The sequence below is a fragment of the Teleopsis dalmanni genome, chromosome X (assembly GCF_002237135.1).
Source record: "Teleopsis dalmanni isolate 2A chromosome X, ASM223713v2, whole genome shotgun sequence".
NCBI classification, from domain to species: Eukaryota; Metazoa; Arthropoda; class Insecta; order Diptera; family Diopsidae; genus Teleopsis; species Teleopsis dalmanni.
In genome coordinates, this window is record NC_051848.1 from 75,463,584 (window position 1) to 75,476,395 (window position 12,812).

The following is a 12,812-nucleotide window of genomic DNA, read 5'->3' on the forward strand; positions in this document are numbered from 1 at the left end:
AAATGCTTTAGTTTAGAGTAGTTCAGAGTTTTCTCTAAGGAAACATTCATAGATTTGTTAACTAATGGAAAAAGTTTCATTTCATCATAAACGGTGGTACTGAAATTTTTAAGTCCAAGCGTATGGCCAAAATTTTTATGTCACATCTCCATTGCGAGACTTCTCTTTTCAGAAAAAAACAATATTTGGCTATATGTAATCGAGCATAACAAGTATTATACTGGTTCAATAAAACCCAATTTTTTTTTTGTTTGTACCATTACTGAAATCTAGTCCATTTAGAAAATTATAATGATCACTTTGAGCTGCGGTTAATATGGTTGAGGCATTGAATAAATTGAAAAAAAGAAGAAAATTGAGTTCTTGCCGATAAAGATCATGAATGACAAAATACCTCTTAGATATGGTTTTGACATTGCACTATCAGACTGCCAGGATGAACTGCATGAGCTAATTAAATGCAGCACTACATTATTGTAATGTTGAATGAAAGATTAATAGATTCAGCAGTAGAGAGGATCGAGTGGATCGAAAAGTCAGTTATTAAAAAAGATACTTTTTGACAGAAGAGCTTCGAATATTTTTTGCGCATAGAAATATACTCAAAGGTGAGATTTTTAACTGTTTTCCATTTCTTTATTTTAAATTATATATTATACAAAATTATATCATGTTTCTTACTTATCTTGATGATATTTGATTTTCTATAGAATTTTTTGTCAAATTATTACCACAAATAACAATGCTGTATTGGGTTGGATCTTGAACGTGTATCACAATCAAATACTTGCGAAAACTCCAGATTATTTGCTACCACCTGCATAACACGCTTGTAGGGTGTATCATGAGTGTCCTCATACTTGATGCGTTCTGATGGCAAGGCACAAAAAAACTGAGCAAATTTTATGAAAAATAGTTGCTTATTTGACAACTCGTGTTCCTGCCAGAACTTAGGCACAACTGGTCGGTGGAAATAAGTTTCATAAGCCAAACGAAACCCACTGAAATCAGCGATTTTTTCATTTATATTCGAAGTAGCTTCCAGCTGCAAACAATCCAGTGCTTGGACTAAATGTGATTTTTGCTGCAATGCCTCATATAGCTCCTCATTTACATTGCCCGTTGCATCGTATTGCAGTCCATTCAGATCAAATCCATGCATAATTTCATGTCCCAGTGTATTGCCCAGTTCAGCAAAGAGAAAAAGTTCATGAAAGTCAGAATGAAAAATCGGGTATTGTAAATAAGCGAATGGAATAAAAAGCAAGTTAATTCTAGAATGATAAGCGGCTGATGGATATTGCCACATGAAAAAGCTATGCTCTGCAGCCTTAGGGTGCAATCTCAGTAGCGAGTGCTCTTTACTGGCAGCAAACTGCAAAACATTTAAATTATTCCAATAAAAGTAATCCTTCTCTACTTGCAAATTGTTGTAATAATTTGAGTAAAATCCATCAGTGACATTTTGTGGCAAGTTTCCAATATTTAAATGCATTTGCTGTATTTTGTTTTTCACATACGTTGCCTCTGCAATACTGAATTGCATTTGGTGACCCTCCATGGCTCTTTGGAAACGCTGCTGAACGGCAGTAAAAATTTTATTAATAACTGCTGTATTTTTAGTACGCACATAACTAAATTGTTCTTTCTCATAGATGTAATCCAAAGCCAGGGACATATGCTCACGCATATTCTCTATGCAATGCTTAGGGGCAGTTGATTTGGGCAACTGCGCTTTCAAATACGACAGCAATTTTAAGAGTACATAGTAGGCCACAGTTTCTTTATTTGTCTTAGATAATAAGTCGCTAAGCTTGCGGAAATAAATCAAACTACGCACAATTAGTTTACTGTCAGCCACTAGCATGAATCCATCGGAAAACAACTCTTCAAAATATGATAGGAAATTTATTCCCGGCACACGTCTTTGTAATTCGGAGAGAGTAATTTCATATTCCACGTGGTCATCTTTTAAGCCATTTGCAATCGTTTTCAATTTTTGTTTAAACAATTTCACATTTTCGGCAGCAATGCGATTTTGTAAATGTGCAGACTTTATCAACTTCTCCAACTCCTCCGTTGCTACTTCAGTAAAATCAACATTCTCCGGCTTATCTAGGTATATAACGTATGTGGTGGCATTACTGTGTTTCAATTTCTCCCATATAAATACATCATTGAGGCCAAAGCCTCTTAACTTTCCTAGAGTTCTCAATGTATGCCAATTATCTGCTTGCCAGGTGGTATGCTGAACGCCTAGTTGCTGCCAATCAGGCCAGTCTGTACTTCCAAACGGTTTAATAATTTCTAAATATGTGTAGACATTTAGTATTTGCTCCTCTCTACAGGATTGATAATAGTCACTTACTTTCTTATACACTTCATTGTGTTCCTTTTTGCCAGCATTTATGCGCTCCTCCAAAATGTTTGCCATTTGCATACTTAGGGTATACTTGAGGCTACCGATAGTGTCAACATATTTTTCCGCGTCCGCGTTAACTAATGGCCAATTTCCGCATGCATATTGATAAAAATCTGTACAAGGATTTGCATTAAAGTCCATATAGCTCTTCATGGTTTCCAATAATCTTGTGTTGATGTGTCTAATGTCTGCATTTTGTGGAATTGCAGTTGCTTTCAATAAAAAAGCATTATTAAGCAGCAACAAACAAAATATTATATTTATGATATTTTGACGATACAGCCACATTTCATTTAAACTTTCTTTATATATATTTTTTATTTTTTAAATTAATTTAAATGCCTCAACTCAAGCTGCCTCAATTCAAGTACTATTGCACATATTGTATTTTATGCTACAAATCGAAACAAATGTTTTGTTTATATTATATATTCAAATAAAATTTCGGGTCTTATCAATCTTCTTAAGAAAATATGCAGCATAAGCAGAGACAGGGGTGGCGGATTTTTATGATGAAAGGCCGTTCTCGAAATTAATGTTAATTACCTAGTGTTTACACTAAGTCGACTTTAGTGAGATTTTTAAGTTCGAATGAAAATATGTAATATTTTCGAATTTCGAATATGTGTGTGATAAAGTACATAAAAATATTTACCAAACTCTAGCCTGTGTAAATACTGGGTAATTCACATTTGGTTACCACTTTATCTAGTGGCAACCTTTTCAACCAATGCTGGATGTTTCAGTAAATACAGGTACCCTTCTTCAATATGGTTTCCTACAAAGCATTCTCTAATTTGCGGAATGCTCTTTTATGGCACCTTACGATTACGTATTAATGAAAAAATGAAAATTCCAGAAAAGCCAAAATATTCTTTATGTAAGAACCATATTCTTAGCTGTGAGGGCCGCAGTCGTTTTGAAAAAGAACTATCAATTACTTTAAATTTATTTATTTGGTGTAACATAAAAATAAAATAATGTAATTTTACCAAAGTAAACCTAGAAAATTTGTGTAATTGTGATAGATTCGGAACATGCCGCGGGCTGCACAAACATTAGTCGCAGGCAGTATGTCACCCGTGGGCTGTGCTTTGGACAGTCCTGTTTAGTAGTATGTGTCGTTAAAAATTTAAATCATTGGTAACTCAAAAAACTACCCGAATATAATTTTTAAGCTTTACACAAAAAATGAATAACGATTTCATTTGGATTGTCAGGATTTTTTTGACGTATTAAAACAAACATCGTAGACCCCACAAAGTATATATATTCTTGATCAGCTCAACGAATTAAGTTTCTTCCGATGCTGGTTAAATAACAGCACTATTTCTAGTTGCACTATTTCAACAAACGACAACTAAAATATATTCTATGTGTTTTACTAGTTCAAAACGAATAGATTTTACTGTGTCTTGTAGGCTGAAGGGATGATATTTCAAAATGAATAGATTTTACTATGTCTTGTAGGCTGGAAGGATCATATATTTATTTATATATATTTTTCTTTTAAAATGCTGCTGATTGGAACTTCACGTTCAATGGAGAATGCCATATATTGCGCAAAAAAATTTTTTTTTTGTGATGTTTTTTCTGTAGACTTTTTTCTACCATAGTGCTGTGAAAAGGCGAAAAAAGTTTGTCTCTCACAACTAATACATGAAAATATATAATTGCTATATAGCTATTTTTCAAAATAATTAACAACATCCATCAGGATATCTTGTTAATGAACATTTAAGCGTACCTGAGTGAGATTTATATTCTCGTCTAGAAATGTTAAGACAATCTACATAATACATAATTCAAGTACATAAGATACTTAAACGAGGGCTGCCTTTCAAGTCTTGTGCCTAACAATGAAAACACAGTGACTAATCAGTGAAAATGGATTTATTGTTTTATTCTCCAAGATGATCAAAACATTTTTGGGTTCGATTCAACCTATTTTCGAAACAGCTTTGTTTCTCTGCATTCTAAACAGACTATAAAATTTAAAAGCGGATCATAGCAATAGATTATAATACATGCAGAATAAAAGAAATGATTGCCCACTCCTGAAACATATAAGCTTATTTGCGTTACAAAAGCGTACAACCCAATATGTATTTTGATAACAAAAATGTGATAAGCTTAAATAGAAAACAAATCCAGCAGTTCAAGATGTTAATGAACTTGTGAAATAATTTTATTTTTTAGAATGTGTTTCTAAAATTCTATGACAAATAATGTCACTAAACATAAAAGAAACCAATTTAAAAATGAAGACAAACCATAATAGAACTAAGACACAAACTTCTTTAAAACGTTTCTTGTTTTTTGTTCACATGCACTTTCAATTTTTTTTTAAGTAAAAGTCGGTGAATCCACTTCTTCTTTAGACCACGGATACCCATAATCGAACTTGAGACCATAGGATTAAAATTCATAAACGTGTTTGTGAAGAGTGCTTAGTCCCTTCCACAGAGTAAACATAAAAATTTGTGAATTTTAGAATGAATTGGTTTAACATTCCGTTGGGTTTGGCGCCATCCGAACCGTGACGTGATTGCGAACCCTTCCACAAAGCGAGAGATAGTCAAAGCGTTAAAGAGCGACTTATAGTCGTCTAGTTTTAGTCACTATTATAGAATTGGTAGGAGCTATTAAAAGAGATGAAGAAAGCAATCTGTTTCCTAATGATGATGAAAATACGCCAAATGAAATATTCGACAAGAAAGATGCCAATGAGGAAGCACCTGAAATAGAACAACAAAGTGCTGAAGGTAATTCTTTTTAGCAAATATAGCACATTGTGGTATTAAAATTAGTGAAATGCTGGTGTTTCTAACAATAACGTGCATAAATAATATATTCAGTGCAACCATGTCTTCGAAATCAATTCAAAAAGAAAACTCAATTTATTCGATTTGATATTGCACAAACACGTCTCTTTCATATGCATAGTGATAAAACAGGTTAAATTATATACAGATGAAGTAAATGAAAGCGAAAATATTATGACACAACTTACAAAAATATATACTAATAGAGGCCGTACCAAAAACATAGATATATAAAGGCATGGGTTTTGCCTATTTTGAAATGAGAAAGCACCGACAGTAGCGCAACCACAGTTGTTGTTAGTGTAAATGCTATTAGTGCGATTAGTAGTGAAGACAGTGGTATCCCCTTATAGTAAGTTGTAGTATTTATTCCTACATTGTTTAATAATTATGTTACTTAAATCATATAAAAAAAATTTACAAACTAAATTTAATTTAATTATATAAATTAGAATTATCAACTTAACGAATTAAATTATATTAAATATAATTATTACTATAACTTAATTTAATTTAATTAAATAAAATAGAATAATTAACTTAATTTAATACATAACAATTATAGTTCAACAAAACCTTCGATCAATATTGCCACATAAATGGGATTAGGAATATCATAATAAAGTTATTAAAAATTAAAATTATTTATTAATTTTATTCAAATTACTGAAAGTATTAATAAATATAATTAGGCTAATATTTTACACAAAAATTCAAATTTATACAATTTTTTTAATTAATTGTCAAAATTTACATTATCTTGACAATTTTTAAGTAGACACTTTGAGTTCTAGTATAATAGCATTTCATGGTGGCACCCGTAAAACGGCTCCTTAGACCAATTTTTGTTTTAAACTTATTTTTCATTTTTATTATTTGTCATGATCTTTTTAATACCATTGTCATGATATTACAATTTGAAAAAAGAAATCAAAAATTAATTATATATATATATATATATAATATATATAGTTTTATATATATATATGTATATATATGTATATATATGTATATATATGTAATATATATATATAAATATACATATATATATATAATATATAATATATATAGTTTTGAAGTAAGAAATGAATCCAACTTAATTGTGAAAAAGATGAGGAAAAAGTCCTCAATTCAGTTTTGTTCCAGTATCTCTGAAAAACGTAGACTTTCTCACTTTCCAAAGGAAACTGCTACTAGCGATACTTACCAGAAAGCTTGCAAGCTGCAGGATTATTATTGTAATTACTACTGATCATTCTGTTGGTGAGGTGTCTGCCCATATTCTCTATTTGTATAATAACGCTTACATTATTATGTATATTAGTTTTATAAAATTATTCAACAAATGGAAAAGAAAATAATTTAAATAAGCAATTGTCTTTGTGTACATATTTTGCTGTTCATTGTTTAGTAGCAGTCATACTTTTTTGGTGGATATTAAAAATAATAATATTATTTCACCAAAGACAAAGGAAAAAGAAATTTGTTAAGTTATTGGCGATAAGTACAGTTGCATTTATTTATTTACATATAGATTTATGTACATTTATGCATCTGTGGCTTTTGTTATCAGACCACTCAACAGTTATATAAGCATCATAATCAACACGGATATCATCTTCATCATCATTCCCATAACTATAATCATTATTGTCATAGCCATCATCAATCTTCCACACAAGTAAGTTCCCTGAATAATAATTCATGTACTCGATGTGACGAATTTTTTACTGAGTTGCTTTTTGATTTTGTAATGCTTTCTGCCATGCACTGCTTGCTGGTCCATATCAAACTCATATTTATATTCGAATATATATGTATATACATTGTCTATGCACATTTTACATATATACCATATATATTTTACATATACATGTATATATATATATATAGCATATAGAGTGTTATCAAAGTAAAGCATATGTCTGCAATGATTTGCATAACTTACCAATATCATATTTTCCATACTTTTCGTACTGAAGGTAACAGCAGCGGCAGCTGTGCACTTTTGGCAACAAATTCATAACATTTTTTACTTTAATAATAAAAATATGCAAACTAAAATTGTAAAACCTGGAAGTTCACACATCGTACAAGGATTTTGCAAAATTGGATTCTATAGTAGGCGGCCGCTTGGGACTTGTTAACCTTCTTCATTACCACTTGCCGTCATTACCGTCTCGTTATTGTTATTTGGGGCGCTCGGATGAGCTATGTGGTCGTTGGTGAGTTCCTTGCGAAACTCACTGCACACTAGTGACTCACTACCTTATCTTGCCATGTGAATAAAGTTCAGTTTTTCTCTGCAGCTTCCTGACTATTTATGCATGCTTTTTGTCGTAAGGAGTATGTGTTTAAGTTATTCTTTTCATTTGTATCTGCAAAAGTGCATGCGTATCTGAAAGTTATGCATAAATTTTGTACACAAAGTTTTTAACTTTACATTTTGTAATTATTTTTGGAAAGACATATTAAGATTTTAAGGTGTTGACAGTTAAGTTTTGCTTAACTTAATTTCTATCTTCTGCACTACTTTTGTCAACACTTCTTCCGAAATTGGCAAAATTGTTTTCAGTTTCAGATTTATAGAAATAACTTCAAAAGCCGAGTGTGAGAATTTCACACAAATTGTAAAATTGCATAAGATAATAAAACCAAGCTTTTAAATAAATTAATTTTAATTATGAAAATATGATTGTCTTCACTTTAAACTAAAGTAAAAATTTTAAGACATTGGATTTGGCAGTTTTCTTTTGAAAACTTATTTTCAGTAAAAATTTGCTGAAGACATATAACAATTGCAATGTGATCTGAAAATTTGAGATATATAATGAACTGAAAATAGTATATCTATTGTACTGCCTCATATTAAAGAGCATATCAAATTAAACATTTTTTAATAATTTTTAAGTTATATTGTGATAAAATAGTCCAGAACTTTTTTTTTCAAGGTATTGCCCATCGTTAGCTATTACTTAGTCCGTGCTATATACCAGCATGTAGAGTGCATATCAAAAGACCTTCCTACCTTCAGAGGCAAACCTTAAAATAAATCACTTTTTGACATATTCTAAAGAATAAGAGTACTGTTCAGCTAAACAAAAGATGGTTGGGTTAAATGAAGCTAATTAAGCATCATTCACGGCTCAAGAATATCAATTGCGTTTCGTAAATAAATCTCATGATAGTATCACTTTATTTTAGCAGCTCGTAGTAGATAACACTTTTCTGGTCCTACCAAATATAAAGCATAATATTTTCTATATAATAATTTTGCTATTGATTGTCGTAATGTATTGACTAATCATCGCCATTATCATTTGCCTGTGAACAAATGTTGCCAAAACCATATATCATTTGGGAAGCTGCTTACGAGCGAAAAATTGTGTTGCAAGAATCTCTCGGCAATAACTCGTACGTTACCCAATTGCCTTATTTCTGCATCGTTCTTAAGGCTGTTAAACGCTTACAGGCTATAATTCTGCAAGCTTTAGTTGAATGTGGTACGAGCTTTCATCCGCATCTTCAAGTTCTTCTTCTTTCAAATCAAAATAAAAATTTTTGCTGATGTTCAGTTAAGTTTAAACGGAATCTGTTATAAATTCGAATTTTATTTTGATTTTATTTTGACTCTGATAACTATTTATATCCTTACAACTGTATTTAAATTACACATACCATTTATAAACTTTACCTTATTACACGATGGACTTTCGCATTAATCCTGACCTCACCGTATAAAAACACCAAACCATTCAACAAATTTATATAAACTAAACTGATGGCGTTTGGATTAGTAAATCTGGGGCAACTTTTTGAATCGAGATTTACTTTTAATGCAGTTTTCATTTTCGATTGGGGAATCTGTATAACACTCAATATTAATTTATAACACTTCAGATGGCAAGATTACCATGAAGTGAATAGCTCTTTTGGGTGATGCTGATCACTGCACAAAAAAATACCATAAATATATGTATTACTGAAATCATTAAAAGGAAATAGTTTTGGAATACTTAGGTTCTCTTAGCTGGTATCTTTTTCTTTACCCTGGAAATTTTCTACAGAATATACTTGAAGTATATTGAAGACTAAACAGTCTTCCTATATAAATAAATATAAAATACTAGCATGTCGATTAACTAACTGTCGATTAATTAACTAACTCGAAAGAACAAAAATAATAATATCCTTTTGAAAGCATTTATCGGATATATTTGTCTTGTGAATGGCAAATGTCGAAACTCAAAATAGAATTCATGATTTTTAATATTATATTATATTATAAGTATTATATTAAAAGTTTCGATTCTAAAATATAAACAAAAAAATAGACTTTGACTTAATGAACTTCAAAATTTAGTCCAATTCAGACCTTTAAAGTATTGAATATTTTCACAAATCAATATATTTATTTAGTTTTTAGTGAATTTATAATTTTACTTAAATAGATGCAGGCGTGTTCCGGAACATATCCATCAAACGAAAGTTGTCCCACAGCTGAGCTACAAGGAAGCAGAAAGCATGAAATTGAAAAAAATGTGTTATTTCACTTTTGATTTTTACAGTAGATCTCAGTTTAAAATACTAACTAAAAACATCATTAAACTTATGGACTCAAGTTTACCATAATAACTTTAAAGCTTTAATGTAAATTTTGTAATATAATTTACTAATCGAAATAAATTAAATATTGAGAAATTAAATAAATTAAATATTGATATTTTTTTCAAAAAGCCACAATCAACTATTAATAGTATATACTCAATATCATTATAAAGTAATAAAAATAGATTTTGAAAGATATGTAATAGCACCGCAGCTGTTATATATCTGCTGTATTAGCAAGAGGCCCTTATTGAGCAAAACCCAAAAAATCTTCCATTGATGAATTATTAATATTAGATAGGACGCGAAATTTGCAACCAAATATTCTCCTTCATGCTTAGACCTAAGCCAGAACGTGTCTAGAGGTTTCAAATACTTTTAAACAAAGCCGAAACTCTGTTCCATAATGTAAAACCAAATTGAAAATTAATTTAATTGACAGTAACTTAATTTGATATATTGTTAATTATTATTACTAAAATAATATTAAATTTTATGTAGAATAATTTTAAGAAATTTTTCTTAATAAACGTATTAAAATACCCCTAATCGATCAATGCTTTATTTTTAAATATTATGAATTGTTCTTCTTAGTGATGAACCTGGTATATCAATGATATACCATTTCTATGGTATACCATTTTTATTTATTTTTTTTTTTGACAAATTAAATTAATTAATGGAATATGGTAATACTCAACATTCTTTGACTTACAGAACTGCAAATTTTAGTCAAATTAATCTAGTTTCTGATAAAAACATTTTATTGTTTATTTGTTAGCTGGCTATAGATCATTTTTATTTCAATAAAAATTAAAAAATCCTTTATTGCTGTTTATTAATTAATTCTATATTTCGACTCTCATCAGGAGCATTTTCTAGTTGTCCATATTGCAATAGACAACTCTTTCTTAATAAAAAAGTGAATGTTAGTCCCTCCAATGAAATTTAATCCATTGATTTAAGTGTGGTCCGTGATATAAGGTTTTCTTATTTTATCTTGTGTTATTAGTAATAAGATTTTAAAACTTATTATTTATCTCATTATAAGAGAAGATAAAATAAATAAATGTTAATTGGTAAAAAGTGACAAATTGAGTGATAAATTTGGCAAAAAATGATCTCATCATATCCGATTTGGGTGAAATTTTTTTTATGAGCATCTTTCATAAAATAAGAAAAGATTAATAAAATAATAAGATGAGATTAGCATTGTAGATACATTTTCAAATGACCTTATCTCAGGCTCTTTAAGTGACTTGAAATTTATTGCATTTTAAAGATAATCGATTGAACTTTAAAGAATTTGTTTCAACAATTGAGATGATTTGTATTTACGTACTACTATTAAAAGTTATATTTAAAAGAAAATTTTTTCAAATATGTCCCCAGATTTTTAATTTTTTATATTTTATTTAGATTCAGTATTAGGTTTAATTCGGAAGTAAAAATTTTTAGAATGGTATTATTTTTTCAAATTTTCAAATTTTTTTTTTATTTTATTGGAAAACACACTAATCACATACGTACTATATTTCCGATGAATGAATTTTCAAAGAATATACTACAAAAATTCTATTCTATTCTATATAAAACCCAAAAATTTCAATACGATTTTACAAGTATTTCTTAAAAATTAACTTATCCGTCACCCAACACCGTTTTGAAGTAAAAAAAAAGAGGGACATATCTTAAAAGTTTTTAGTTTTCATTCCGATTAATAAATAATTTTTACTTGAAAAATAAATATTTCCAGTGAGGTAGTGTTTTTAGATGTGTTTAAAAAAATTAATTTATAAGGCGTTTTTCACGTCACTCATACGCACCATATTACCATTAAATCAATTTTCCAAGAAAAACTATACAAAAATGTTTACTTTTTATTTCTGAATTGAATTTATCATTAAAATCTACATAAAGATTAAAGTTTTTAGGACGTTATTATTCTCAAAAATATTTTCATTAAATAAATTAGTTTCGCATCAACATCAAATCGCATAAAAGTTATGACACATCTTCCACCCTTTACACATGCTATAATAAATGGAGCAATGAATCAAAAATAGAAAACTCTTGTGATTTACATATATCTCCGGTCCTTTAAATTCGTATCGTTTTCTTAAATTATTGAAAGAATAATTTATGAAAAATTAAAAATATATTTCTTTATAAGTTATAAGTGTGAATTCAGATATGGAAATCTAATAAACGACTATTTATAAAAATTGATACGGTGTTTGATGTGTCCATAATACAATATAAAGATAATCGTAAAATACGAGGACCTATTGTTTAGAGAGGTTTTTTTGAACAGTAGTGAACTACAACAACAAAAATTCATTGTTCATTTTCAAATTCATGAATCATTTATTTTTAATAAATTTAATATTTATTAAAAATATTTATCTTTTAAAAGTGGTCCACTATTAATAAAAAAAACCACACACAGACATTTTAAAATATGTAGCCTCGGTTATCTATAGATAAAATGAACTAGAATACGCCTAGTTTATCGAGATGTGCAATTGAAACCCAATGTTATCCTTGTCGCCCAATAATTAGTTTAAGCAAAATATCATCGAGCACTACGATTTTTTTTTTTAAATAATAATTTAATTACAATACTATATTTGATTTTCTTTATTTTTAAAAACACGTGAAGTCGACATATGTAAGAAAATATTTAAATTATTTTTACAGTAAAAATTAAAGAAATTTTCAGTTCTGGGTCTTAAAGCATTTTTGATAAAATTGAATAAATAATTTTCGCTGTTGATCAGCAATAAGAATTTGGAACAACTCAGGTAAAAACTTCATTTATAATTATTTTTTCATAGTTACCTCTATATAATTGAAAAATTCGTAATATAATATATATTTTTATTTTGTTGGTTGTATCTATAAATAAATTAAAACAAATTATTTTATATTTAATAATTCAAATATTTAATAAAATC

The 12,812-nt window shown here is 29.0% G+C and overlaps 1 protein-coding gene across 1 annotated transcript; it reads right to left on the bottom strand.

The window, feature by feature from the left end:
- Nucleotides 1-690: 690 nt before the first annotated feature.
- LOC119687162 (neprilysin-4-like) lies at nucleotides 691-2,710 on the bottom strand. The gene has a single exon (XM_038101370.1). The coding sequence runs from the start codon at nucleotides 2,708-2,710 to the stop codon at nucleotides 728-730; it is 1,983 nt and encodes a 660-aa protein (XP_037957298.1). The 3' UTR covers nucleotides 691-727.
- Nucleotides 2,711-12,812: the final 10,102 nt, after the last annotated feature.

Bases quoted from the DNA above. Each gene is read 5' to 3' on its own strand.
- LOC119687162 (XM_038101370.1), bottom strand. From the start codon at position 2,710: ATGTGGCTGTATCGTCAAAATATCATAAATATAATATTTTGTTTGTTG.